The sequence below is a fragment of the Balaenoptera ricei genome, chromosome 1, assembly GCF_028023285.1.
Source record: "Balaenoptera ricei isolate mBalRic1 chromosome 1, mBalRic1.hap2, whole genome shotgun sequence".
In the NCBI taxonomy this organism is placed as follows: Eukaryota; Metazoa; Chordata; class Mammalia; order Artiodactyla; family Balaenopteridae; genus Balaenoptera; species Balaenoptera ricei.
The window spans coordinates 30719371-30747300 of record NC_082639.1 but is presented as its reverse complement, the minus strand read 5'-3'; the positions used below and the strand labels follow the sequence as shown (position 1 = coordinate 30747300).

At 42.2% G+C, this 27930-nt stretch overlaps 1 protein-coding gene across 1 annotated transcript; it reads left to right on the top strand.

The window, feature by feature from the left end:
- On the top strand, positions 1–27930 carry SF3A3 (splicing factor 3a subunit 3). The gene is made up of 17 exons (XM_059897142.1): positions 1–210; positions 492–539; positions 1840–1892; positions 1998–2103; positions 5307–5379; positions 5756–5847; positions 6922–7004; positions 7916–8054; positions 9293–9361; positions 9796–9863; positions 10020–10127; positions 11285–11354; positions 13365–13529; positions 13624–13734; positions 14879–14969; positions 26647–26702; positions 27638–27930. Exons 1-17 carry the CDS (start codon positions 115–117, stop codon positions 27713–27715), a joined length of 1506 nt encoding a protein of 501 aa, XP_059753125.1. The 5' UTR covers positions 1–114; the 3' UTR covers positions 27716–27930.

The following is a 27930-nucleotide window of genomic DNA, read 5'->3' as shown; positions in this document are numbered from 1 at the left end:
CGCGCCTCTTAGGACGCGGGCGCGCAAGGCAGCAGGAGTTGTTTCCGGCCGTATCGGTGTTCTAGCTTGATTTGAGGCAGCGGCGGCGGCGGCGGCGGCGGCGGAGGAGGGAAGATGGAGACAATTCTGGAGCAGCAGCGGCGCTATCACGAGGAGAAGGAACGGCTCATGGACGTCATGGCTAAAGAGATGCTCACTAAGAAGTCCACGGTGAGTGGGGCCTGGGCAGGGGCTACCCCTGAGGCTGGGCCCCATGCCCGGGTTCAACCTCTGAGAGTTTTCTTCGGTCCTCAGACCTGCCCCGCGCCCGCCCCTTCCCGGGGCTCCCTACCCGAGCTCCGGCCTAGGTAACCTTTCCCCGGGCCCAGCGCCCAGAGGCTTCTCTGCTTGGGCCGCTAAGACCTGAGCGGATAAGCTCCGCCCTTGGGCGGCCTTCCCAACTCCAGAACTCCGACTAACGGTGTCTTGTGTCACCGTTTGCCTTTCTTCAGCTCCGGGACCAGATCAATTCTGACCACCGCACACGGGCCATGCAAGATGTGAGTGCCCCGCTGTCCACTTCTCTTTGGGTCGCTATGGGCTGGAAGAAGGGGGCGGGGGGGTCACCTGGAGCCCTGGACAAAGGTAACCGGGTTGGCCAGTCGAGGGTTTGTATGCCTGCCAAAGGGTGCTTAACCACCCTTGCTCGCTTCTGTGAATGGGGAACTCTCATTCATTCTTAATTACTCGGAAAGATGCCCCTTAGAGCATTCTGTATCCTGTGGATGTGCAATGAGTAGTTACCAGGAGTCAACCATTCAGGCTTAGAAGGTACTCTCCCTTCTCCCCAAAAGAGAATGCTGTGTATTACTGTTTTCCTCCCAGAACACTGTACTGAAGCATTGGAAGTATTTTTTGCCTACTACACTGCATTTTCCTAGTAATAGTTCAATTTCTTACTTTTAGAAAAGTAATTAAGATCAAAATACTGATCCATTTTTATGTTAAAGCTAAGTGGTAGGTAAATGGAAGTTCGTTATACCATGCTCTCTACTTTTGCATGTTTGAAATCTGTTTAGAAAAGAATAAAAGACCTAATCAGAGTTTCTAATTTGGAAGAGATAATTAATATTACAAGCCCCTAATCCCTTATCTAAATTCCCAAATCCGAAATACTCTGAAAACAAAAGGTTTTTTATTTGTTTGTTCTGGTAATTGTTTGATGGCAAAAATCTGACTTGACCTGAACAGATGGGAGGCTTTTTATGGTCTTTATCACATTTAATAAATAATGCATAAGTTTCACTGCAGAACTATCAACGTGTGTTCCAGATTCCGCTAGGGATGTTGCATGCAGTACCTTCCTGAACTTAAAAATTCCAAATTCTGAAACAAATCTGGTCCCAAAAGTTTTGGAGAAGGGACTACGTACTCATACCATCCTGAGTTCGAATTCAAAAGAAATTGTGTGATGTTTTATTTAGTCTGTGCACTCCTCAGTCAAGCCTTTTGAAATAGTGAAAATCATCTTGGACCATCCTTTTATCTTTGAGTGTCTTAGGTGGGAACTGCTGTTTACCAAAGGGTGACAATGGCTCTCTTTTATGACTCTTCTAGGGAGAGTTAAATATAGGAACTTTCTGCCACACCTCAAATCACATCACTTAATCTTCAAAATGACCTGTTTTAAAAAGTAACTAGGAACCAGTGTTATCTGTTAAAGGTACCAGAAAGAACAGGAACTTTTAACACCATATCTGTTGAGCTTTCCCTGGGCTTTGACAGGAGAGCCTTTGTTGGTTGCTTGGGTCTAAGTTGTACAGATTGCTTCATCCTGATGGGTTTGTGTTTGCCTTTCAGAGGTATATGGAAGTCAGTGGGAACCTGAGGGATTTGTATGATGATAAGGATGGGTAAGTGACAGTCACAGCCAATCCAGGAATTATTGCTTTTGAGGAGCCATGGTTAAAGGACTGAGTTTGTGTTCCGTGTTCTCTGGATTTTTTCTGAAATTGCAGGTTACGAAAGGAGGAGCTCAATGCCATTTCAGGACCCAATGAATTTGCTGAATTCTATAATAGACTCAAACAAATAAAGGAATTCCACCGGAAGCACCCAAATGAGGTATGACCTCAGAAAGTATTTTCTCCAAACCTGTCCAAAGAGCATACAAAGGAAAGGTGTAAGGAAAGTGGAGATTGCCACTCAGGTGTCCCTTCAAAAAAGAACTCACCAGTTAGCTGCAAGCAGCGAAGTTAGGTGACATCCTGCAACTCCAGTGCTTTCAGGATCTCCCTCAGCTTTAAGCTAAGGCCATTCTCTTCTTGGGCAGCCCCCAACCAGTGACTGAGCACAGTGGGGGTACCATGGCCTGGTTATTTCTGCCCATTGTGAGACTCTTCTAGTGAGTAATTTTTGCTCCAGAGTTCCTCATTGGGTTGGTCAAGATTTTGTCCTATCTTCATCATGGTCTGGGCTCTCCCTGCCCAATCCTCCTCTCTCCTTTTTATCTTTAATGGATAATACCCACCCAATAAACCACTTGTGCTCCTAACTCTGTCTTAAAATCTGCTACCTAGAGGATCCAACTAACACAAAAAGGCTTTACTCGCTTCCAGTGATCATTACACCTTCATGATTCAGCCCAGAGGCCTACTCTTTCATGAAAATTCCTTCCTAGTCTACTTTACTCCCCCAATTAATCTTTCCTATCTTTATGATTCTGTCATATTTTATGACAATGAACGTCTGCCCCACTATATTGTAAAATGATAAGGAGCAGGGATTATATCTCAGTTATTGAAGAATCCATTAAGCATCTTACACAGCTGACCAAAGGAATTCCAGGGGAAGGGGGAGCGAGGCATGGCTGTAGGATAAGTGGAGAGAGATAGGTCAGTGATTACTCTGAGCTTTTATGACTGTGTAACTAAAAAGTTGTTCCCTTGATAGAAATAAGGAAGAAAGACATAACCCCTTTGTAGTGGAAATGAATTTTTATGTATGTAGATTTTCAGGTGATATTATATCTAGGTAGAAGTGTCCCATAAGCAGTTGAAATTAGGTGACTGGGGCTTGAGAATTACCACATGTACTTGATGGTTGAAGCCACGGATCATAGAGCTCTGGGAGGGAGAGACAGTGTGAAGGGAGACTGTCAGTTTCTGTGTGCCTTGGGGCACACTCTTAATAAGGTACTTAACTGAAAAGGAGTCTGGGAAGCCATCCATCACAGGTCAAATGGCAGCTCCAGGTAATGTCTTACTGAAGCTCAGCCAATGAGTTTCACAAAGGAAGTCACTGGTATCAGCTGTTGTTGATTGGTAACTGCCAGGGTTGCTACTCTGTTGAAGAAGTGGGAGTGGAAATCTGGCCACAGAGGCACAAGTGGATAATGAGGATACAGTAGTGTGGAGTGTTTAGCATGCATTTGAAAGACTGGAAGAAAAAAGGAGAGGAGAAGCAGGAGGATCATAAGGAAAATAGGGGAGGCATACATATTTAAAGGAGCCGATGGAAAAATGAAGAGACTGAAAATACCAGACAGGAGAGGCTATTTATTGAAGTTAAGTGGAGGTACATGAATGTACCCTCACACACCTACCTATGTCTCCTCATCCCCTTTGGAAGGTAGAGTATTAAGTCTTTTGGTAACCAAGAGAGAAGGCACAAGTACCATTCTGGTGTGTTAACCTTATCCCAGCCCAGGTAGGAAGGTGATGAGGAATAAGTGCTTAAATAAATGATTGGAAGAATGCCTAAGATATACTAAGGGAAAGGGAAAAAAAAATAAGTCTAATTATGTGAGAAACAAAATAATAATCTTGCACTTGCCTGTATGTGCTTGCACAAATACATATATTTAAATACATAGAGCAGTGGTTTCCAAATTTTGCTGTGTGTTTGAATCTGGGAGTGTTTAAAAAGTACTGATACCTCCCCACCACTTCTGATTAAATTGGTATCAAGTGCGTTAGGATTTTTTAGCACTCTCCCAGGTGATTCTAATGTGCAGCAAAGTTTGGGAATGGCTGACATTTAAAAAAGGTCTGTGGGGTTTCCCTGGTGCCGCAGTGGTTAAGAACCACCTGCCAATGCAGGAGACACGGATTCGAGCCCTGGTCCGGGGAGATCCCACATGCTGCGGAGCAACTAAGTGCCTGCGCCACAACTACTGAGCCTGTGCTCTAGAGCCCGTGAGCCACAACTGCTGAAGCCCGTGCGTCTAGAGCCCGTGCTCTGCAACAAGAGAAGCCACTGCAATGAGAAGCCCGCACACTGCAACAGAGTAGTCCCTGCTCTCAGCAGCTAGAGAAAACCCACATGTAGCCACAAAGACCCAATGCAGCCAAAAATTAAATAAATGAATAAATAAATAAATTTATAATAAATAAATAAATAATAAAAATTAAAAAGGTCTGTGGACAGTGGTTAGCTATTCCCAGGAGAATTATTAAAGGGGAACCTTGATTTTTTTTTTTTTTAATATTATTAATTTTGTTGCACCAGGTGTCTTAGTTGCGTCATGCGGGCTCCTTAGTTGCGACACACAGGCTCCTTAGTTGAGGCATGCGAACTCTTAGTTGCGGCATGCATGTGGGATCTAGTTCCCTGACCAGGGATTGAGCCCAGGCCCCCTGCATTGGGAGCACAGAGTCTTTTATCCACTGTGCCACCAGGGAAGTCCAAGGGAACCTTGATTTTTTTTTTATATATATATAAATTTATTTGTTTTATTTATTTTATTTTTGGCTGCGTTGGGTCTTCGTTGCTGCACGTGGGCTTTTCTCTGGTTGTGGCGAGCGGGGGCTACTCTTCGTTGTGGTGTGCAGGCTTCTCGCGGTGGCTTCTCTTGTTGGGAGCATGGGCTCTAGGTGCGCAGGCTTCAGTAGTTGTGGTGCACGGGCTCAGTAGTTGTGGCAAACGGGCTCTAGAGCGCAGACTCAGTAGCTGTGGCACACGGGCTTAGTTGTTCCGCAGCATGTGGGATCTTCCCAGACCAGGGCTCAAACCCATTTCTCCTGCATTGGCAGGCGGATTCCTAAGCACTGCGCCACCAGGGAAGCCCTGAACCTTGATTTTTTTTTCATTTTGTCTTTTTGTGTTATTTGAGTTTTTGTGAGCATGTGTTATTTTAGCAATTTTTAGTTAAAACATGCAAAAAGGAAAAGGAAAAAGCAAGGTAATTAGAAAAGAGAAGAAAGCTCCTAATGAAAAATCAAGGCCAAATAAAGTGTTAGAAATCCAACTTTCTCTATAGTCCATTCTGTGATATTGCAACTTCTATGTTGAAAAACCCACCTGAGCTTTTCTCTTTTTCCCATCAGATCTGTGTGCCAATGTCAGTGGAATTTGAGGAGCTCCTGAAGGCTCGAGAGAATCCAAGTGAAGAGGCACAAAGTAAGTAGGGTTTGATGTTTCTATCCAGCACTAGCAGAAGTACAGGTTAATGACCAGAGCTCAGATTTGCCCTCAGAGTCCTGGAAAAAGGCCCCAGAGAAATTTATAGCCAGGTTCCCTTACTGATTTCCTCTTTGCTAGACTAGAGAAAAGTCTGGACTAGATTGTCATCCTGAGTCGGCCTTGGACAAAATAGTGATTTTGTGCTAGCCCAGCTCAAATTCACTCACCTGGAAAAGTGAGGTCTGTTCACTTTGTGACTAGAGGGAGGATATTTGGGTGAAGGGCTGCATTATGAAACAATGCAGTCCACTTGAAAAGTCAAGTCCAAGAAAGTGGTCTTTAGTATCTGAATCTTGATATCTGATTCCTTCAGATTTGGTGGAGTTCACAGATGAAGAGGGATATGGTCGTTACCTTGATCTCCATGACTGTTACCTCAAATACATTAACCTGAAGGCCTCTGAGGTAAGACCCAGGAGAGGGGAGAGTGGTTCTGATTCTAGGGGTGAGTCAGGACACTGGGCTGGGGCTACTAGACCTGAAACAATTAGAGTGTCTTCCTTGTGTTCTGGAACTGTTATGTAAATATTAAAGAGGTGATGTGCTTTCTTGGAATGAAACACTTTTCAAAGTGAAAGTCGGGTTTCTACAGTGAATACAATAAGCATATTTTACTTATCAATAAATTTTATTTTATTAATACAACAAACTTATTTTGCTTTTGTAAAAATAAAAAAATTTTTTAAACTCACAAGTATGCATCAGGCTTCTGTGTTAGGCACACATAGTAGTAGGTACATGAAAGATACAAAAACATAATCTCTGCCAGGAGGGCTATTTAATATATTTAAAAAGGTATTAGAAAATAACTTACCATAAGAGCTGAGGTTTAATGTGACAGTCTCAGGGTCACAAGGAAATACATGATGAAATTTCTCTTGGGGTTGTGAGGACATGTCTCAAAAGTTGTGACTAAACTTTAAGCTCCATGAGTACAGTCCTGCATCTGTCTTGTTCTCATCTGTATCCATGTACTTGGTCCAAAGATATTCAGTAAGTGATTGAATGAGTGAACAAATGGCACCTTCTGGGACCTTATTTTAGGATGTGTAGTGGGTGTCAGTCTTTAAACAAGTGCCCGTATATATTGGGTAGGCCAAAAAGTTCATTTGGTTTTAAGTAAATATAAAAGACATTTTTCATTTTCACGAAGAACTTTATTGAAAAACGTATTCACTAACTGAATGAACTTTTTGGCCAACCCAGTAGTAATGTGCAACAGATGTTTCTTTTAGCTTATGGTTTATTGACTTGATCTTTATTTCACAGAGTTAATTGTGTATCTGATATTCTGCTCAGTCCAGTGGAATTAACACTGAGTGCAGGAATTAAATGTTAGGGGGGGAAAAAGACTAAAGTGAGCTGGGCCTTGTTACTTTGTTAGGCAACACTCAATTTTAATCTCATTTATTGGAGATTATATTGCAACTTGGTGCAAACACCTAACTGAATCTCTTGTCATTTCTTTTCTCTTTCCAGAAGCTGGATTATATCACTTACCTGTCAATCTTCGACCAGTTGTTTGACATTCCTAAAGAAAGGAAGAATGCAGAGTATAAGAGGTAGCCATTACTAGTTTCTAGGCCTCTACTGGATTTAACTAGAAGGTTGTTTAATGAGAAGGTTTGAGGGCAGTTTTGAATTTTGTTGCATGAAAGGCATATATGAATGACTTCCAGGTTTGTTGGAGGATAGGAATTTTGAATGACATGGTTTCAAAACCATAATACTCTGGCTCTGGAAGAATGTGTGTCTATGGGCACATCTGCGATCTTAGACCCATACTGTTCTTAATGTTGTCTCATTGTAGAAGGAAGTCTCCCATCCAGGTGGCTCTGTGTCTTTGGGGTTGAATGGGAAAAAATTAGACTTTCTCAGATTGTGATTGAAGTGAAGTGCCTGGGTCTGATGTATAGATTTAAGTTTTGTTTGTGTTGTTATGCCCCTGGTTAGTAATCTGTACTCTACCTTCCTCTCTTTTTCTCATTTTCTTTTTACCTAAAATCTTTTATATGTGAGTTAAGACTTTAGTATTTGGAATTGTATCATGAGGATGAAAGAAGATAGGAAAGGTCAGAATCAAGATGACATATTAGGAGAGGGATTTCCCTGGTGGCGCAGTGGTTAAGACTCCGTGCTCCCGAAGCAGGGGGCCCGGGTTCGATCCTTGATCCGGGAACTAGATCCCACATGCGTGGTGCAACTAAGGAGCCTACCAGCTGCAACTAAGGAGCTGGCGAGCCACAACTAAGGAGACTGCCTGCCACAACTAAGACCTGACTCAACCAAATAAATAAATGTTTTAAAAAAAAGATGACATATTAGGAGAAAGCCAATTGTAAGCTCAATTTTTAAAGTAGTATTATTACTTGAAAAAACTAGTTTCACTGGAATTATAAGTATGTTTTACAGGGCATAACAGTATATCAAAAATAGAAACCTTGCTGTCTCTGTGTTATTTACTCCTCTGTAGATATCTGGAGATGCTGCTTGAGTACCTTCAGGATTACACAGATAGAGTGAAACCTCTCCAAGATCAGAATGAACTTTTTGGGAAAATTCAGAATGAGTTTGAGAAGAAGTGGGAGAATGGTACTTTTCCTGGATGGCCGGTGAGCTTCAGTGGGGGTGTGGGTGGAGGACATGCCAGGGACGTAAACTAATTATTTTACTTCAATCTTGAGCCTCTGCTTTAGGGCATGAGGTGCTGATCCCTTGGGATCAGTTATGGCCGTGAGATGTTGTCTGCCAAGTATGCTGGGTTTTCTCTGTGTACTTTGAAAGAGATTTGTCAGGGCCCGCTTGCCATTGGCTGGGCCCAGGAGTTTCACCAACCATGTCATTACTGCTCTGTGGTTCCTACTGACTGAAAACTGATATAATTATATGCTAGAAATCTTTATGTTTTCATTCCTGGGGACAAACTTGAGTTTTCCTGAAATCCCTGGGAGAGTTTTTCAATCTGGTTTTTTCTGCTCTGCTCTTGTAGGCATTTGGCTGTTATTCATACATGTGTATAAGGGGCCAACCAGCACCTGATACACGAACACCTCATCTTACTGCACTTTGCTGTCTTGCACTTCTCCGATGGTGCATGTTTTACAGATGGAGGGTTTGCAGCAACCCTGGGTCAAGCAAATCTATTAGTGCCATTTTTCATTTTGTTATTGTGGTCCGTGATCCGTGATTTTTGTTATTACCAAGACTCACTGAAGCCCCAGGTGGCGGTTAGCATTTTTTTAGCAATAAAGTATTTTTTTTTAAATAAATTTATTTGTTTTATTTATTTTATTTTTGGCTGCACTGGGTCTTCATTGCTGCTCGCAGGCTTTCTTTAGTTGCAGCAAGCGGGGGCTACTCTTCATTGTGGTGCGCGGGCTTCTCATTGTGGTGGCCTCTCTTGTGGAGCATGGGCTCAGCCCTGTGGCTCGCAGGCTCCAGAGCGCAGGCTCAGCAGCTGTGGCGCACGGGCCCAGCTGCTCCGCGGCATATGGGATCTTCCCGGACCAGGGCTCGAACCCACGTCCCCTGCATTGGCAGGTGGGCTCTCAACCACTGCGCCACCAGGGAAGCCCCGACAATAAAGTATTTTTTAACTAAGGCATGTACATTGTTTTTTTAGACATAATGCTATTGTGTACTTACTAGACTACAGTATAGTGTAAACATAGCTTTTATATGCACTGGGAAGCCAAAAAAGTCATGTGACTTGCTTTATTGTGATACTCGTTTTACTGTGATGGTCTAGAACTGAACCTGCAATGTCTCTGAGGTGTGCCTGTACTTTAGATGACTCCCTTGCCTTCATTCTAAACCTGGGTGTTAATAAACATCATATTGTTCTTTCCAGAAAGAGACAAGCAGTGCCCTGACCCATGCCGGAGCCCATCTTGACCTCTCTGCATTCTCCTCCTGGGAGGTATGTTTTCTTTATCCACTGTGCCGGTCTTGCCTGTTCACTCCTCAGAGGGATCACTTGGTCTCCTGTTTTTAATGTGATAGACTTATCATGATAAGACATCAGTTCTTGGGGCCAAGCATCTACAAAGAATGTAGAGAGATAAAAAGAATAAAAAGTGTATCCAACTTCTTTGAAAACTGTAAACTAAAAATTCTAACCATCTTAAGCTGTAGTGGAGGTAATGGAACACTACCAGTATGGTTATGTATGAACTTAACCCCCAAGGCCTCTTTGAAGAGTTGGGGCGTACTGCTAGGAGATTGGCTGTGGAATGTGTGGTCTTGCCACAGCTTTAGGAACACCCACACCCCAGCCTGCAAAGACGAAGTTTCAGCATTTGTTGTTTCTCCAAGTCTATTTATATAAAATTGTAACTTGTCTCTTTCATACAGGAGTTGGCCTCCCTGGGTCTGGACAGATTGAAATCTGCACTCCTAGCTTTAGGCCTGAAGTGCGGCGGGTAAGAGGCTGGTCTTTCTATCGGAACTGTTTCATTTACTGTGTGTTTCACAATCTTCTAAGTGGCTCTCATTCCCTTCTTTCTGTCATCCCCCACTGCAAAGATAAGCAAGCCTATAAAGTAATCCTGAAATCCTTTGCCCCTGTGTCTACTTAGGACCCTAGAAGAGCGAGCCCAGAGGCTATTCAGCACCAAAGGAAAGTCCCTGGAGTCACTTGACACCTCCCTGTTTGCCAAAAATCCCAAGTCAAAGGGCACCAAGCGGTGAGTGGCTGGGGCCGCACCTCTGCTGACACTTTAAAGTTTTTATTCCCATGCAGAATGCTTACCACAACAGAAATTTTAAAGCCTGTTTTATCACCACTATTGATCCATCGAGAGCCAGTCAGCTCCTTCTCTCTGCTAATGGCAGAGCGTGCTCTCATTGTTATTATAAACCAAAGACAGTCTGTACTCAGCTGACTGAGAGTGGGTGATGTCTGTAAAGTTGAAACTGTGCCCTGGGTACCTTTTGTTACCTCTGTAGGTTATAGAAACTAAGTAGGTTCAAAAATATTTTTCTAAGTACATTTTTGCTAATGACAGTTGAATCTATTCTTGAGCCACATGCTTGTACAGGGTTTTTTTTTAAAAATAAATTTATTTTTATTTATTTTTGGCTGCGTTGGGCCTTTGTTGCTGTGCGCAGGCTTTCTCTAGTTGCAGCGAGCGGGGGCTACTCTTCGTTGCAGTGCACAGGCTTCTCATCGGGGTGGCTTCTCTTGTTTCGGAGCATGGGCTCTAGGCTTGCGGGCTCAGTAGTTGTGGCTCGCTGGCTCTAGAGCACAGGCTCAGTAGTTGTGGCGCACAGGCTTAGTTGCTCCACGGCATGTGGGATCTTCACGGACCAGGGCTCGAACCCGTGTCCTTGTGTTGGTAGGTGGATTCTTAACCACTGCGTCACCAGGGAAGCCCTGTACAGGGTGTTTTTTATATGTGGTTTTCCTAATTCTCAAAACAATCCCAAAAAGTTATCCTGATTTTTTGCAGATAAGGACTTAGAAAAGTTTTGGAGTGTGTCTGTTATCTCACAGTTACTAAGGAGCAGGGTCAGGATTTGGGCCCAAGTCTGCTGGTTCCAGAGCTTGCTCTTCTGTACCACGTTTCCTTTGTATGTTATAATCATGGAAATTTAAATACCTGGATATGTCTTTCACCTTCTAGAATGAGGTCAAAGAGGAAGCTTCCATGCATTCTAAGAAATAACCTCAGTACTTCTATCAGCGAGTCCTGAGCTGAACAGAGCATTTGCTTTCACAATGTGGTATTTCTCACATGCTTGTAGTTTTTAATGCACCCATGGAATAAATGTTCCCAGATATACGGAACAGGGCATTGGGTAAAAGAACCCTTGAGTGATAGAGTTTATTTCTTATTTTCAGAGACACTGAGAGGAACAAAGACATTGCTTTCCTAGAAGCCCAGATCTACGAATATGTAGAGATTCTTGGGGTGAGTAACTGACTCTGCTGAGGGCTGTAAATGCTACAACATGGGGAAGTAAGAGAAATATGAATTTGTAGGATTTTTTTTTTTAGGATTGCAAGAGGAAAGATACATATCAAACTACTTCAGCAGAAAATTGGGTTCTCCCAGGGTACTTGGCCCTTCACTGAGGTGCTGTTCTGTTCTTAGGTGTCTGTTGTTAGGTGATATTCCCAAGGTTGCCCAATCGCGTGAGGCTAGGCAGAGAGAATAGACTCCCCTTAGTATCCAGATTCTTTGCCTGAGCTCTGGAGTATACCCAGGGGTGACCCAAGAAGCAGACACTCAAAAGGCAGATAAGAGTGGCTTTTCAGATGTGACTTATTCTGAAAAGGCATTCCTTACGTGTTCACAAGATTGTGCGAAACTTCTTAGGGCCAGGAGGTTGGTGGTACAGAGCTGGCTGTGAGCTGCTCCTTTCTGAATATTCTTTCAAGAAGAAGCTGAAGTGGGGGTTGCGGGTAGAAAAAGGTCTAACCTGACCAGGATGCTTATCTCGGAGAGAAAGAGGGGACGAGTGGGAGGCAATGACTCTTTCAGGGAAGAGAAGGTGGAGGAAAGGGCACCACTCACCCAGAGAAGGTGGTCAGTGTCTCTGGGAGTCCTGCAGAGGACTGGCCTTTCTAATTGTCTGCTTTGTGTAGTTTTCAGCCACTCTGAGCCTTTGCCTCTACAAATGCTCACATGGTGCTTTGAGTGAGCAGGTGGCTCCGGCTCAGAGAGCTGGTCTACGTGTCTCTGTCGGTTGCCATGGACATTTTCATTCTGCCCTTGTTTGAGGACCACTTACATGATAGCTTATAAAACTAAGATTCATCTTTTTGTTTCCTTCTATTACAACTGCTTTTGGTAAGAGGAGGCTAGCCAGACATTGGATACTGGGGGTACTTATATTCTCCACAGTAAACCTGCACTGTGCTAGGCTGGGCAGCAGTCTGTGTTGCCAGTCCTCTGAAGAAGACTGAGAGGCAAATTTGTGCCCCTGACACAGGTGTGCCCACTACTTCTCCCTCCTTTGAGAGCATTTTGCTTTCCCTGCCAGGAGGTGGCACTCTTGTCTTTCGAATCCCAGCCAGTTAACAGCCAAAATGGTTTCTAGATGTTGCTCTTGTTAATGTACTGATATTATTTTTACCATTATTTCACCATTTATTGGTACCTGTTGGTTTCCAGACATTATGCTAGATCTTTGGATACAGTAGTGAATATGACACAGCCTCTTGCCCTCGAAAAGCCCACTTTGCAGCTGAGGGCTACAAATAACTGCAGTATAATGTGACACCTGCTGTAGTACATTGAGATTGAGTGTTCTGAGTAGAAAGAGGGAGATAAAAATGTTCCAGGTAGAGGAAACAGCAAGCAAGAAGGTAAAATACGATGAAAGGAAATAATGAGGAAACCACCGTATATGGGTGTGCCTTGTAAGGGAGGGAGTGGTCAGAGAAATTCGGAAAGTTATGTTCGAAATTGGGACCTTGTCCTTTAAGCAGCAGAAAGCCAATAAAAGTTCTTTAAGCAAAGTGCACCATTAGATTGGTTTTTTTGAGCAGAAAAATCTGGGAACAACATGGAAGCTGGACTGGAATGAGGAGAGACTCAGGGCAAGTTAGAAGGTTGCCATCTTGGTGAGGACGGTAACAGTGGGAAGGAGAAGGAAGGACCGGTTCAGGAGATATTTTAGAGTTGGAAGAGAAGAGACTGTTCTCTGTTGTTCTATGATAGTTCGTGGCCTCAGGCGAGTAACTTAGGCAAGTGCTTTATGAAACCTTTGACTTTTTCCTTTAGGATCAGGGAAGAATCATTCCTCTGCTGATGAGGAATTCTGATTTGAAGACAAGACTTTCTCTTTGTTTGACAAGAAAGAAAGCCTAATCCTTGGAAGCGAGGGGTCAGCAAGGGTTATAGCAGAATAGGAAAGTTCCCTTCTTGTCCTGCACTGTTCTCTGACTTCCCTTTTCATTTATGGGCTTGGCTTAGGAACAGCGACACCTCACTCATGAAAATGTGCAGCGCAAGCAGGCAAGAACCGGAGAGGAGCGAGAGGAGGAGGAGGAAGAGCAGATCAGCGAGAGCGAAAGTGAAGATGAGGAGAACGAGATCATTTATAACCCCAAAAACCTGCCCCTCGGCTGGGATGGCAAAGTCAGTCCCAGCGCTACCATCTTTCCCTCATATCCCATTTTGGAAGCAGATGCAGACACTAGTCTAATACTGTTTTTTATCTGATTTCTTTTAGCCCATTCCTTACTGGTTGTATAAGCTTCATGGCCTGAATATCAACTATAACTGTGAGATCTGTGGAAACTACACCTACCGGGGTCCCAAGGCCTTCCAGCGGCACTTTGCTGTAAGGAATTCAGAGCCATTTCTCTTGGACGTTGAAGCATGAAACATGAGTCTTTTAGAGAAGAGGATAGGAGCAGCCTGAGAGGATCACTAGTGTCCAGAGCCTAAGAGAATCAGAGAAGGAGTGGATCTAAAGTCCAGCATGTGGCATTTGGCCTCTGGCACCAGTGCCAGCCTTGGTGGTGGTAGTACCTGAGGTGGTTTCTGGAGGCATCCCACCACTCTGCTGTTTGAACCTCATTTCTGTTTCCTCTTGCTTGCTCTTTATTTTTCTTTTTGCCTCTCTGACTCCTTGGTCATTTCTCTATCCTGTTGCTAGTACTCAGGACCAAAGAAAGGGCTGACCGCCTCCTTCTTTGGGTCTTAAATGGACCTTTGCCTCTTGAAAAAAAGAAACAAAGAGGATGACATTTATCAAACTATTCTTGAGAGAAAGCATTATCTGGGTGGTACTCCAGTAAGTGAACTCACCCTTGTTTTGTTTCTGCCTTCAATTCTTAGTACTTGGAAGGAAATTTTACAGAATGGAAGACTTGCTAGATGTAGCCAAGGATGGCGAATTTATATGAACTCCTCTCTCTCTCCCTCAGACGTACATATTACTAATTGATCCTGGGGTCTTTTCCGCCAAGCTCCTGTGTACTCTCTGAATCTTTCTCAACACCACCTCCAACGAATTAGAATTGGTATCCAGGGCCCATGCCATTTGCTGTCCCTGAGCCAGAACTGTCATTCCATCAGCGTCTCTTCCTGGTCTCTTTCGTGTCCTTGCCTGTATCTGATAAACAGTCTTCTCCTTTACTTCCAAAGATGACGCTGACCAGCCATCAGTAACGCTTACTCATGCTGGTGGGGGGCGTTGCTTGGGAGGTGACTGGTGAGTTGTGGTCTTGACACAGGTTTTGTCTGGATCTGGAATCTAGGTTTTTTATAAACCAGCCCAGTGAGGCAAACAGTGCAGTGCTGCTTTGAAGTGACGGCCTCTTGTCAGTCACAGCCAGCTGTCTACAAACAAGAGCCACAAAAGGAACGCTGCCTTTAGGTGGAGCCTTTTGCAAAGGGTCAGGGTAGGGCTTATGAGTAGAATGGAGTTAGTGCTCAGTGTTCAGTCATCCCATTTCACATTGTCCTCTTGCTTCTCCCAGGAATGGCGTCATGCTCATGGCATGAGGTGTTTGGGCATCCCAAACACTGCCCACTTTGCTAACGTGACACAGATTGAAGATGCCGTCTCCTGTAAGTAAGCTTTATTGTTCCTGAGGTCAGGCCTACAGTTCACTGTCCCGATACCCTGGTGTGTCCAGGCCTAAGAGCAGTAGGTTGTGGATATGTACAAACTACTACAGTCCTACATACATTCACTGCTTTTTGAGGGGATGAATTAGCCAGCAGTACTGATTCTTCCTCCCTTGAGAAGAGCTCTGTGCTGACTATAAAACAGCTTTTTGTTTTTTTCCCCCTCAGCCGTGCCGTGCGGCTTGTGGCATTTTAGTTCCCCGACCAGGGATTGAACCTGGGCCCTCAGCAATGAGAGCTCGGAGTCCTAACCACTGTACTGCCAGGGAATTCCCTAAAACGGCTTTTAACTGGGGTCTGTGAACTCCCCTGTATGCAAGATTTTGAGTGAATGGGTTTATGTATATTTTTTGAATTGATTTTACTATGTTAACTGCAGATATGAAGAAAAAAGTAGAAATGGTCTCAGTAAACTTATTTCTGAGGTGACAGGGCAGTTACCCAGCAACAGGGCAGCAAAATACCTCTTGGAGAAAAAGCCAAGTGCAGCGTGTGTCCAGGAGTGTGTTGTTGAAGCACCCAGGGACCTCAGTCAGGCTTCCTGTTTGCCTGGCAATGGTAGCTTTTGCCATCTTTCTCACGGGCTGCTTATTTTCTTTCTAGTTGATCTCTTCTCTGTCATGTTTTCACTGTTAGTGGGTTAGACTGTGAAGAACGTGATTTTACCACTCCACTTTGTTAAATTTCAGGCACTGCCTGTGCATATCACACTACTCCACTGCCTGTTCAGCTAACTCCTTTGGTTCCCAGCTCTGGGGTTGTTCAAATCCTCCATGTCAGAGCCAAGTAAAAATGACCTTCTAAAGAGCTCCCTGATCCCTGATTTAACCTGTGGACTCTGGGGACTCTTTCATTGAGTTTTTTGTGTGAGTCAGCTTTGGGGACTCCTCCTTGCTGTTTTTTTTGTTTTGTTTTAATACTTTTTTTAAAATTTAAATTTATTTATTTTATTTATTTATTTATTTTTGGCTACATTGGGTCGTCGTTGCTGTGCGCGGCTTTCTCTAGTTGCAGTGAGTGGGGGCTACTCTTTGTTGCCGTGCACACGCTTCTCATTGCGGTGGCTCCTCTTGTTACAGAGCTCGGGCTCTAGGCATGCGGGCTTCAGTAGTTGTGGCGCACAGGCTTAGTTGCTCCGTGGCGTGTGGGATCTTCCCGGACCAGGGCTCGAACCCATGTCCCCTCCATTGGCAGGTGGATTCCTAACCACCGTGCCACCAGGGAAGCCCTCCTTGCTGTTTTGTCTGTCTTTATTCATTTACAAGTTGGGATATACAGTTCCTCTAATCAGAATTTAAATTTATCTTGTTATCAGATTATCCAATTAGCCTCTTCATTTTTTGCCCTTCACTCTGTTGGGAGGAAATTAAAATAATAATGAAATGTCATAGAATCATAATGCTGCATTTTGAATGCAGTCTCATTTTTAGATGTATTTTCTAGCTGCATATAACTAGTAAATAGATCACCGTTCATTTTTGTGTGTATTTTCTTTTTTTTTTTTAATGTACTTATTTTATTTATTTTTGGCTGCGTTGGGTCTTCGTTGCTGCGTGCAGGCTTTCTCTAGTTGGCGGTGAGTGGGGGCTACTCTTCGTTGTGGTGTGTAGGCTTCTCGTGGTAGCTTCTCTTGTTGCGGAGCATGGGCTCTAGGTGCACGGGCTTCAGTAGTTGCAGCACGCGGGCTCAGTAGTTGTGGCTTGTGGGCTCTAGAGCGCAGGCTCAGTAGTTGTGGCACACAGGTTTAGTTTCTCTGTGGCATGTGGGATCTTCCCAGACCAGGGCTCAAACCCGTGTCCCCTGCATTGGCAGGCGGATTCTTATCCACTGTGCCACCAGGGAAGTCCTTCTCCTCTTCTCTTCTCTTTTTTCTTTTCAATATTTATTTTATTTATTTGGCTGCACCGGGTCTTAGTTGCAGCATGCAGGATCTAGTTCCCTGACCAGGAATCGAACCCAGACCCGCCGCACTGGGAGTGCAGAGTCTTAGCCACTGGACCACCAAGGAAGTCCCTTGTGTGTATTTCCTTATGTCCTGCAAATTGCCTGAGTTAATTTATTACTTCTGATACCTTGAAATTGAACTCTACATTATTTTAGGCTTACAATCATGCCAACTACAAAAACAAAGGGGATGTTTTAATTAATTTTGTTCCGTGTATTTATTTTTCCTAAGCATTGCCCCCAAGTCTTATGTTAAATAGAAGCAGGCAATAAGTCCTCCTTCCCTGGATGCTGTTTTTAAGGACAATGGTGATGCAGCTACACTAATTTTAAAACTGGCTTATGATTTTATTATCACATTCCTCAAAAGAAAGATGACAACATTTTTACTACTTTTTCTTTTATCAGGCCTTGAATAAAACAGCATTCCTGAATTATTTCATACTGGCTGGGTGGTAGATATTCTTTTAATGCAGTTTTTTTTGTTTTGTTTTTGTTTTGGCCACACTGCGCACCATGCAGGATCGCCAGGGAAATCCCCATCTGTGCATCTTCCTTTTTTTTTTTTTTTTTTTAATTAATTAATTAATTTATTTATTTTTGGCTGTGTTGGGTCTTCGTTTCTGTGCGAGGGCTTTCTCTAGTTGCGGCAAGCAGGGGCCACTCTTCATCGCCGTGCGTGGGCCTCTCACTATCGCGGCCTCTCTTGTTGCGGAGCACAGGCTCCAGACGCGCAGGCTCAGTAGTTGTGGCTCACTGGCCTAGTTGCTCCGCGGCATGTGGGATCTTCCCAGACCAGGGCTCGAACCCGTGTCCCCTGCATAGGCAGGCAGATTCTCAACCACTGTGCCACCAGGGAAGCCCTGTGCGTCTTCTTTAGTGAAGTATTTGTATTAGACTTGTGCCCATTCTTTCTTTCTTTCGATGCATCGGGTCTTAGTGGCAGCACGTGGGCTCAGTAGTTGTGGCATGTGGGCTCTAGAGTGTGCGGGCTTAGTTGCCCCGCAGCATGTGGGATCTTAGTTTCCCAACCAGGGATCAAACCCACGTCCCCTGCATTGGAAGGTGGGTTCTTAACCACTGGACCACCAGGAAAGTCCCTAATGCAGTTATTTACCCTGTGAGGATTCTTTTTAGAAGTTTTGTTTTTACATTCATAAATAAAAGATGTGCTTTTTGTTTTCCTTTCAGACACTTGTCAGATTTAGTGATCAAAACCATATTTTTGTCATAAAATCAATGGGATTACATGCTACATTCTCTTCTGTCATTTGAAACTTTAAATAGAGATTACTTCTTCATACAAGGGGACCACTCTGAGAAGATTCTTTAGTTAATAGCCAATACAATTCCTTGATTTATTATGAAACTCAATATTTTTAAAGTAGGAAACTCAATATTTTTATTCTGAGTTTTACTGTTTCCTCTTTTTATTGACTTGAATTTTATTTATTTTTTTATACAGCAGGTTCTTATTAGTTATCTATTTTATACATATTAGTGTATATATGTCAATCTCAATCTCCCAATTCATCCCACCACCACCACCCCATTACTATTTCCTTTTTACTATTATTTTCTTCAATCTTGTTTCTTTGTGCTTTTTTTAAGTCTATAATCAAGAACTTACTTTTTTTTTGAGGTATAGTTGATATTAGTTTCAGATGAATAGCATAGTCACTCAAAATTTTTATAGATTATGCTCCATTTAAAGTTATAAAATATTGGGGAATTTCCCGGTGGTCCATTGGTTAGGGCTCCATGCTTTCACTGCCGAGGGCCTGGCCCTGGTCCCTCTTCAGGGAACTAAGATCCCATGAGCTGTGCAAAAAAAAAAAAAGTTATAAAATATTGGCTATATTCTCTGTGTTGTACAATATGTCCTTGTAGCTTATTTATTTTATACATTGTAGTTTGTACCTCTAATTCCCTATCCTTATCTTGCCTCCCCAACCCTTGCCTCTCCCCACTGGTAACCACTAGTTCTCAGTATCTGTGAATCTATTTGTTTTAGTATCTTCATTTGTTTGTTTTATTTTTTAGATTCCACATGTGATAACATACAGTACTTGTCTTTCTCTGTCTGACTTATTTCACTAAGCATAATGCCCTCCAGGTCCATCCATGTTGTTATAAATGGCAAAATTTCATTCTTTTTTATGGCTGAGTAGTATTCCATTGTATATATACACCACATCTTCTTTATTCATTCATTTATTGATGGACACTTAGGTTGCTTCCATATCTTGGCTATTGTAAATAATGCTGCTATGAATGTTGGGAGTGCATGTATCTTTTTGAATTAGTATTTTTGTTATCTTCTGATATATACCTAGGAGTGGAATTGCTGGATCATGTGGTACTTCTGTTTTTAGCTTTTTGAGGAACCTCCATACTGTTTTCCATAGTGGCTGCACCAATTTACATTCCCACTAACAGTATAAGGGTTCCCTTTTTCCATATCCTTGTGAACATTTGTTATCTGTAGTATTTTTGATGACAGCTATCCTGACAGGTGTGATGTTTCATTGTGGGTTGGTTTTTTTTGTTTTTTTTGTTTTTTTTTATTTTTGGCTGTGTTGGATCTTCATTTCTGTGTGAGGGCTTTCTCTAGTTGTGGAGAGCGGGGGCCACTCTTCATCGCGGTGCGCGGGCCTCTCACTATCGCGGCCTCTCTTCTTGCGGAGCACAGGCTCCAGACGCACAGGCTCAGTAATTGTGGCTCACAGGCCCAGTTGTTCCGCGGCATGTGGGATCTTCCCAGACCAGGGCTCGAACCCGTGTCCCCTGCATTGGCAGGCAGTTTCTCAACCACTGCGCCACCAGGGAAGCCCCATTCATTGTGGTTTTGATTTGCATTTCTCTGATGATTAGTGATGTTAAGTATCTTTTCATGTGCCTGTTAGCCATCTGTATGTCTTCTTTGGAAAAATGTCTATTCAGATCTTCTGCCCATTTTTTAACCAGGTTATTTGTTTTTTTGCTGTTGAGTTGTATGAGCTGTTTACATATTTTGAATATTAATCCCTTATCAGTCATATCATTTGCAAATATTTTCTCCCATTCAGCAGGTTGTCTTTTCATTTTGTTAATGGTTTCCTTTGCTGTGCAAAAGCTTTTAAGTTTAATTTATTTTGCTTTTGTTTCCTTTGCCTTAGGAGACAGATCAAAAAAAATATTGCTACAATTTATGTCATAGAGTGTTCTGTGTATGTTTTCTTTTATGAGTTTTATGGTTTCTGGTCTTACATTTAGGTCTTTAATCCATTTTGAGTTTATTTTTGTATGTGATGTGAGAAAATGTTCTCATTTCATTCTTTTACATGTAGCTGTCCAGTTTTCCTAGCACCACTTTTAAAAAAAAAAAAATTATTTATTTATTTGGCTGCACCAGGTCTTCACTGAGGCATGCGGGATGTTTAGTTGCAGAATTCGAACTCTTAGTTGCGGCATGTGGGATCTAGTTCCCTGACCAAGGATCGAACCTGGGCCCCCAGCATTGGGAGCATGGAGTCTTAGCCACTGGACCACCAGGGAAGTCCCCCAGCACCACTTACTGAAGGGAGTATCCTTTCCCCACTGTATATTCTTGCCTCCTTTGTCATAAGTTAATTGACCATAAGTGTGTGGGTTTATTTTGGGCTCTCTATTCTGTTCCATTGATCTAGGTGTCTGTTTTTGTGCCACTACCATACTGTTTTGATTACTGTAGCTTTGTAGTATAGTCGGAAATCAGGGAGTGTGATACCTCTAGCACTATTTTTATTTCTCAAGATTGCTTTGGTTAGTCAAGAACTTTCTTCTTTTTGTTCTGTATTCTTTCTAATACAGGCATTTAGAACTCAATATCATTCTGTTAGGGATCTATTGGAAATATCCATTATTGTATGTTATACTTAGAACTTTGTTTATTAAAGAGGTTGTTTCTGAGTTTTAAAGAATAATTCAGTAATTATTTTTAAAAGCACTGGTTTTTTCATTCTGTTTCATTTATTTCTGTTTTTCTTGGTCCATGCAGTAAGTTACAGAATTTCTGCCTTTAGAATGTATTTTATCTTTGTGTCCAAGTATATAGTCAGTGATTTGTTAAAGATTTATGTATACCTGAAAGGAAGTATGTCTCTCCACCTGTAGGCTGTTTAATTTTCCTGCAGTTTTCAGGTTTTTAATTTCATACTTACATCTATTTGTTTTGAATTCTGATAAAGACATGTTTACGTTTCCAGTTGTAATTAAGCTTTGTCTCTTGCATTTCTGCCAGTTTTGTGTATATTTTGATTTGTGTTATTTGAGCCACATAAACTCAATATTGTATTGTAACCTTATTGATCACTCCCATTTTCTTTTTGAAATTCCCATTACCTGATAGCTTGTTTGTTCTATTGTAATAGACTTAGACCATTTCCCCAGTTATCAAAATTTTGGCAGCAAATGTGGGCTCTTTTTTACCCCAGTCATCAATGCTCATCCTTGTATAGGGATATTAAGCTCTTTACACTCAGTGTATTAATTGATCTATTTATATTTAACTCCTTTGCTGGAAAGGTTATCTTGTTAGATTTCTCACTTACATAGATTATATAGTAGACTTGAATCTATTTCTTTGAGACAGTTTTCTAACATTTCTAACTTTAATGTTTCTTTTTTTTTTTGGCTGTGTTGGGTCTTCATTGCTGCATGTGGGCTTTCTCTAGTTGCAGCAAGCAGGGGCTACTCTTCGTTGCGGTGCGGTGGCTTCTCTTGTTGCGGAGCATGGGCTCTAGGCGTGTGGGCCTCAGTAGTTGCGGTACACAGCCCCTAGAGCATGCAGGCTTCAGTAGTTGTGGTGCACAGGCTCTAGGGTGCACGGGCTTCAGTAGTTGTGGCGTGCAGGCTCAGTAGTTGTGGCGCACAGGCTTAGTTGCTCCACGGCATGTGAGATCTTCCCAGACCAGGGATTGAACCTGTGTCCTCTGCATTGGCAGGCGGATTCTTAACCACCGTGCCACCAGGGAAGTCTTTTAATGTTTTGTCTAATAGTTTCTTTCTACTACAAATTTCTATTATTATTAATATGTATTATTAGTTGAGTTATTTATAGGAGGTGATTATATCTGGATGTCCTGAAGCAGTGTAAATTCTATACGTCTTACTCTCATAATGATTCCGGAGACATTATGTCTTTAATCTTATATCTATCAATATCCTTATCACCTTGTTTATAAAAAGTGTTTTTTCTGCTTTCAGATTCCCATTATCTCTTTTATTTCACTTTTTTTAAATTGAAGTATAGTTGATTTACAACATTATATGTTTCATGTGTACAGTATAGTGATTCAGTATTTTTAAATATCACATTGCATTTATAGTTATTATAAAATATGGGCTCTATTCCCTGTGCTATATCCTTGTAGCTTATTTATTTTATGCATAGTAGGTTTTACTTCCATTATGTCTTGTCATGATCTTTTTCCCTAGGACTTGGTTGATGGATTCTGTCAAGTTTTATATGTTTTCATATGTTCTGCTTCAAGGGTAAAGTTGGTTCAAAACCACATTTCTGATATAGTTTCATGTGATGGTTAAGTGTGCAGACTCCGGAGAGGCCACTGGTTAGGGTCCAAATCATGGCTCCACTGCTTACTTACTGGCTATGGGACACAGGACAAGTGAGGTCTTTTAGTTCCTTATCCATCAAATGTGGGTGGTAATAATATTGATATATCTACTTCAGAGAGTTGTCTCAAAGTTTAAATGAGATAATGCAGGTCAAGTGCTACAGCCTGTCTGACCACAGTGTAGAATCTATTCAGTGAAGAAACATAAGCTGCCATCATTATCAGCGTCACTTGTGGGCTCCTCTGCAGAGTCTGAGGCGTGAGATCCAAAGTCACCTTTATCTTTTCATTTGGAGTTTAATCTTACTATTACTAGCTACCATTTACCAGGTGCCTGGTGTATGCCAGGTAAATAGGAGATTTTTACACTCATTTAATCTTCAGAACAACCAGTGAGGTAGGAGGTCCCCCACATTTTCCAGAAGAGGAAAATGAGGTAAGTTTTTCAAAGTCACATAGCGTTTAAGTGGAAGAAAGCCAGGGAGCAAACCCATGTCTGTTCTACAGCAGTCTCTTCTCTTTCCACAGTGCTATCCTGCCTTCTTTTAAATCACCCTCATCAAGTAGATGTTTTTGAGTTGATCATTAAGGGATATTCCAGAAAAAACTTCATGCATTTTCTCTTTAGCCACACAAAGATTTTTAGAAAACTTAAATTTTCTTCCAGAATATTATTGGCAGGTTCATGATTTTTCCATTATCCATATTGTTTTCAATATTTATCTCCTTATTCAGGTGTCTAGGCTTCTCAATTTCTCTTATATGCATATTATTATTATTACCACTTCTTTGATTTATTGTATCATTTCCACACATCATGACTTCCCTTGAATATTTGTAGGTTCTAATATTTGTAGGTTCTCTACATAGCATTTGTACTTTCACTTCTATCTCAATATCACTTTCTCTTTTCATCCCCCCCCCCAATAGATCATTTATAGGTTTATTACAAATTTATCATCACCTTCCCCCTCCCTTTTTTTTCCCAGGGATTATTCCTCCCTTTAAGTATCTTAGATTAACTCTCTGTCTTCCTTTCGGACTTTCAGTAACAGATAGATGGTTATATATATCTTGACTCCCACAAGATCATGACAGACTTTATCTCAGTTGTCTCACTAATAGTAGGCACCAATTAATTATGAAATCAAAGTTAATTCTATTCTGTAGAGTTTCTGCAATTTTTCTTCTTTTCCTATCGGTGGAATAATTATTTTTTATTAAACCTGGATTTTGTGTGTGGTTTTTGGGTTTGGGGTTTTTTAAAAGCATCAAAACTAGACATCTTAAGGATTTTTGGTTATGAGGAAGAGAACCCATTAAAACCTAACTCCATGCCCTCCATCCTGTTAGCAAGTATATGCTTACCCAGCTGTGCTTCCCTCTATATGTATGCCTTTTCCACTTCCTTGTGTCTTCTCTTTAAGCCTTAGCTCACAATGAAGACAACTCTAGCCCTTGCCCTGTATGACCTTTTTCAGTTTTCAGAGCCTGCCATCATCCAGCTCAGTCTCTTAGTGTCCCAGTTTCTAGTATCTGGGAAAGACAATAGATAGGCGCAGCTGGGTCAGGTGACATCTGTAGTCCAGTCAGCTGTCTTTTCAGTAGCCGGCAGCAAAAATAGCTACTTGTTAGACCAGGACTGCTCCTTCCAGAACACCTTGGGAAGATGTGTTCCCTAATGGGAGTGGGCAAGGAAGTAACCGTTGACACAGCTGTCACACTGGATTTACTTGTCTTTGTTTTAGATCATTCTGTTGAAGTTTTCCTTTTGGCGCTTTTAGCCAGGAGGGAGAGATTCAGTACTGTCATTTAAGTTACAGTAGGTTTTTTTTTTGTTTTTTTTTTTACTTAAATGAAGGATTTCACTTATAAATTTATTATTTTAATCATTCCATTGTTCCAGACTTAAGATTTTTTTTAAGGTGAACAAAAGACAGCTAAGAAAGAGCCCTATGGAATTGCCACCAGAGATTCCCCATTTAGGTGGTTGGTCACAATTGACCAATATTCACTAGGTATAAGTCTACTAAACTAATAAACTAATAGCATCAGGTTCAAATATCACCATCTTGTTTATGGCAGTATCATGAGAGTTACAATGTTTTCATGAACTCTAGGGACATTGCCTATGAGAGCAATCGCTTTGCTAAAATCATGATATCCTGTGTCTATACCTTTTATCGAGTCGGCACTATCCCATCAAAAATAGGAAATTCAAATTAATTTGCCTCACTTATTCTTAGTGAACCCACGCTGGCGCCCAGAGGTGGTTCCATTTTTTTCTAATTGTTTTCAGATTCCTCTGAAGAGTAACATCTCCCTCACTGCTCCAGTTTCCTACATCCACTTTTTTCTTTAAGAAAATCATGACAGGGGCTTCCCTGGTGGCACAGTGGTTGAGAATCTGCCTGCCAGTGCAGGGGACACAGGTTCGATCCCTGGTCCGGGAAGATCCCACATGCTGCGGAGCAGCTAAGCCTGTGCGCCACAACTACTGAGCCTGTGCTCTAGAGCCCATGAGCCACAACTACTGAGCCCGCATGCCTAGAGCCCGTGCTCCACAACGAGAGAAGCCACCTCAATGAGAAGCCTGCACACTGCATCGAAGAGTAGCCCCCGCTTGCCGCAACTAGAGAAAGCCTGTGCGCAGCAACGAAGGCCCAACACAGCCAAAAATAAATAAATAAAATAAATAAATTTATTAAAAAAAAAAACTAACCACCCTATATTTCCGGGCCTCTCACCTTCTGAGATGGCCCACACTCTGTCTTAAAAAAAAAAAAAAAAAAAGGAAATCATGACAGCCTTTCTGATCTCTGGTATTTTAGAACCACTCTGGGTTGGATTCCTGAATGGCCTGGACAAAGAATATGATAAGGCCCTGCCCTGGCACGTGGTAAATTCTCCATTCCTTTGTAATGTGCATATTATCTGGACCTGAAGACTTCAGCTAATTTAAGGCAATTAGCAAGGAAGGAAAAGATGATTAGTTGAGTGCCCGTACACCAGGCACAGAGCTAAGCACTTTCTTATATGTTGTCTCATTTACTATTTCTTCACCCATCTTAGACTTCAACTTCCTCTATAGGATATACCTTCTAATCTTGTCAAGTTTATTAATTCCCTAGTGGTCCAGTGGTTAAGACTCCGCCTTCCAATGCGGAGGGTATGGGTTCGATCCCGGGAACTAAGATCCCGCATCCCGCATGCCGTGCGGTATGGCCAAAAATTTTTTTTAAAAGTTTGGTAATCTTGTCAAGTTTAGAGGTTGTTCTACTTGATGGGAAATGTGAAAGCATATAAGAATCAAGTAATTGTTCCTTTTCACTGTAATCTTAATATTTTATCATCTTATCTCTGTAGCAGCAGACCTGTCCCATCTGCTCCACGTAGCCCTTTGTTCTAAGGGTGCACCTTCCTGACACCATTCTTACAGGTTTAAGTTGTTCTTTCCCTAGTTTTGTTATCTGTCCTGTCTTTGTACGTGTTTGATCCTCCCTCCCTCTGAAGCTATGGTGGTGTCTGTAGATGTCTTCCCCTTTTCGTGATCATTGGAATAATTAGTTATTTAACTGTCAGAATTCTCGTTTTAATGTCTTCAGTGTTTGTTGAGCCATCTTATCTTTCAGACTCTTTGGCCATGATATTTCACTTTTTTTTTTTCCTCTGAAGTTTTTGAAATATATGCACCAGACTTTAGACATATTTGACAATGTCTAGTGTTCTCAGTCTCTTCTATTATGAACTTTAATACAGTAAGGTCACTTTTTCCAATAATTTCTATATGTTGTACCACATTAGCTTTTTCCTTTGAGAGTTATCAGTTCTCAATTCTAAGAGGTCTTTGTTTAGATTTGATCCAACTTTTATTTTACAGCAAAGAAACATTATGGTAAATTTTGCAATGAAAGGGGTTTGTCCACAGGTGATCCAGAACCAAAATTCCAGTTTGGGGCAGGTAGAAGTCTCAAGGGCAGGCACTCAGGGGGATCCTAATGCGGGATGTGTTGTAACACCTTGTACCCAGTAGATACTCAGTGGAATCTGATTGCTGATCATTTCTCGTCCTGCAGTGTGGGCCAAGCTGAAACTGCAGAAGGCATCGGAACGATGGCAGCCTGACACTGAGGTGAGTGCTAACGTAGCATCGGGGATAGCATCAAGAGACAGAGCTCCCTCACCACGTAGAAGGGAGGTGAGAGATGGTCCCTGGTTCACTGCAGTAGCAAGTGTAATGTGACAATATCTATAATTGGCTCTTGGCTTGTAAGCCTAATTCATTTGTGATATTAAATTAAATGCGTCAGACTTTAAATCTGTGTCTTAAGACAGGGTATATTCTCCCACTGAAATTTTGAAGTGGCAAGCAGGAGTGCCCTGTGTCTTGTCCTGCCGTGAGGATTCATAAGCTAAGAAGTTGAGACTCCATGTCATACGTTAGGTATCCTTCGAGGAGAGCATCTGATGAGAGATGATCTTCTCATGTGGTGGGGAGGTGTCCTTGCTGGTCTTGAGACAGTCATCCTGGACAGCAGATTTCAGAGATGAGGAACGATGTGTATGTGAGGTATGGTAGCTGCTGCTTCTCTTTTAGGTCAGTGGTTTTCAGTGTTCCTTTTTTTAGCAGCAAAGCCTTTTTCAGACAGTAATGTAGAACTCCAATAAACAAAATAGAAAAAAGCAGAACTGCTCTGGATGTGGAGAAGCTCAGCCTTCTTGGCCTTTCATCCCCTGTAGTGGTCTCTTAGGCAGAAGCCTAGGATTCTTGGGAACCATTTGAAAACCATGTCTTAAGTGAGCCTTTCTCAACCAGGGTTCCTCGTCTTAAACACAGAAAGTGATTTGAATGAACTATTTTCTCAGATATCCACAAGGATCGGTCATAATCGGTACCATCCTAGATGTCTAATAGATGCTGTGAGCAATAGAGCAGAACCCCAGTTGAGAAAGGCTGTCTTAGATGAATGGCATGGAATCAGGCCAGGGTGAGCTCAGGTATCCAGAGGTTGGCTCCAAACATTTCTCCCAGGAGGTGTAGCTAATGGTGTTCCTCTTCCCTTTTAGGAAGAGTATGAAGACTCCAGTGGGAATGTTGTGAATAAGAAGACGTACGAGGATCTGAAAAGACAAGGACTGCTCTAGTGTTCAGGGATGTGTCTCAGCGGCGGGGCTAGCCCAGTCTTCCCTAAGATCTGCTTTTTCTATTTCTCCCAGCCAAATGCTCCTAAAGACTCTTTGCTACTTAGTCTTACGGACTAGCATGCATCTTGTAGAAGCAAGGCATGCTGGCATATTGCAGGGTTGAGGTGTGTTTTATCTTTGTTTTATATTAAAAAAGATTCTGTTGGAAAATAAAA

Excerpts from the sequence above, each read along its gene's own strand:
- SF3A3 (XM_059897142.1), top strand. The coding sequence starts at position 115 with ATGGAGACAATTCTGGAGCAGCAGCGGCGCTATCACGAGGAGAAGGAA. Across the intron at positions 2,104-5,306 it reads ACCGGAAGCACCCAAATGAG|ATCTGTGTGCCAATGTCAGT; the intron begins GTATGACCTCAG and ends TTTTCCCATCAG. Across the intron at positions 5,380-5,755 it reads TCCAAGTGAAGAGGCACAAA|ATTTGGTGGAGTTCACAGAT; the intron begins GTAAGTAGGGTT and ends TGATTCCTTCAG.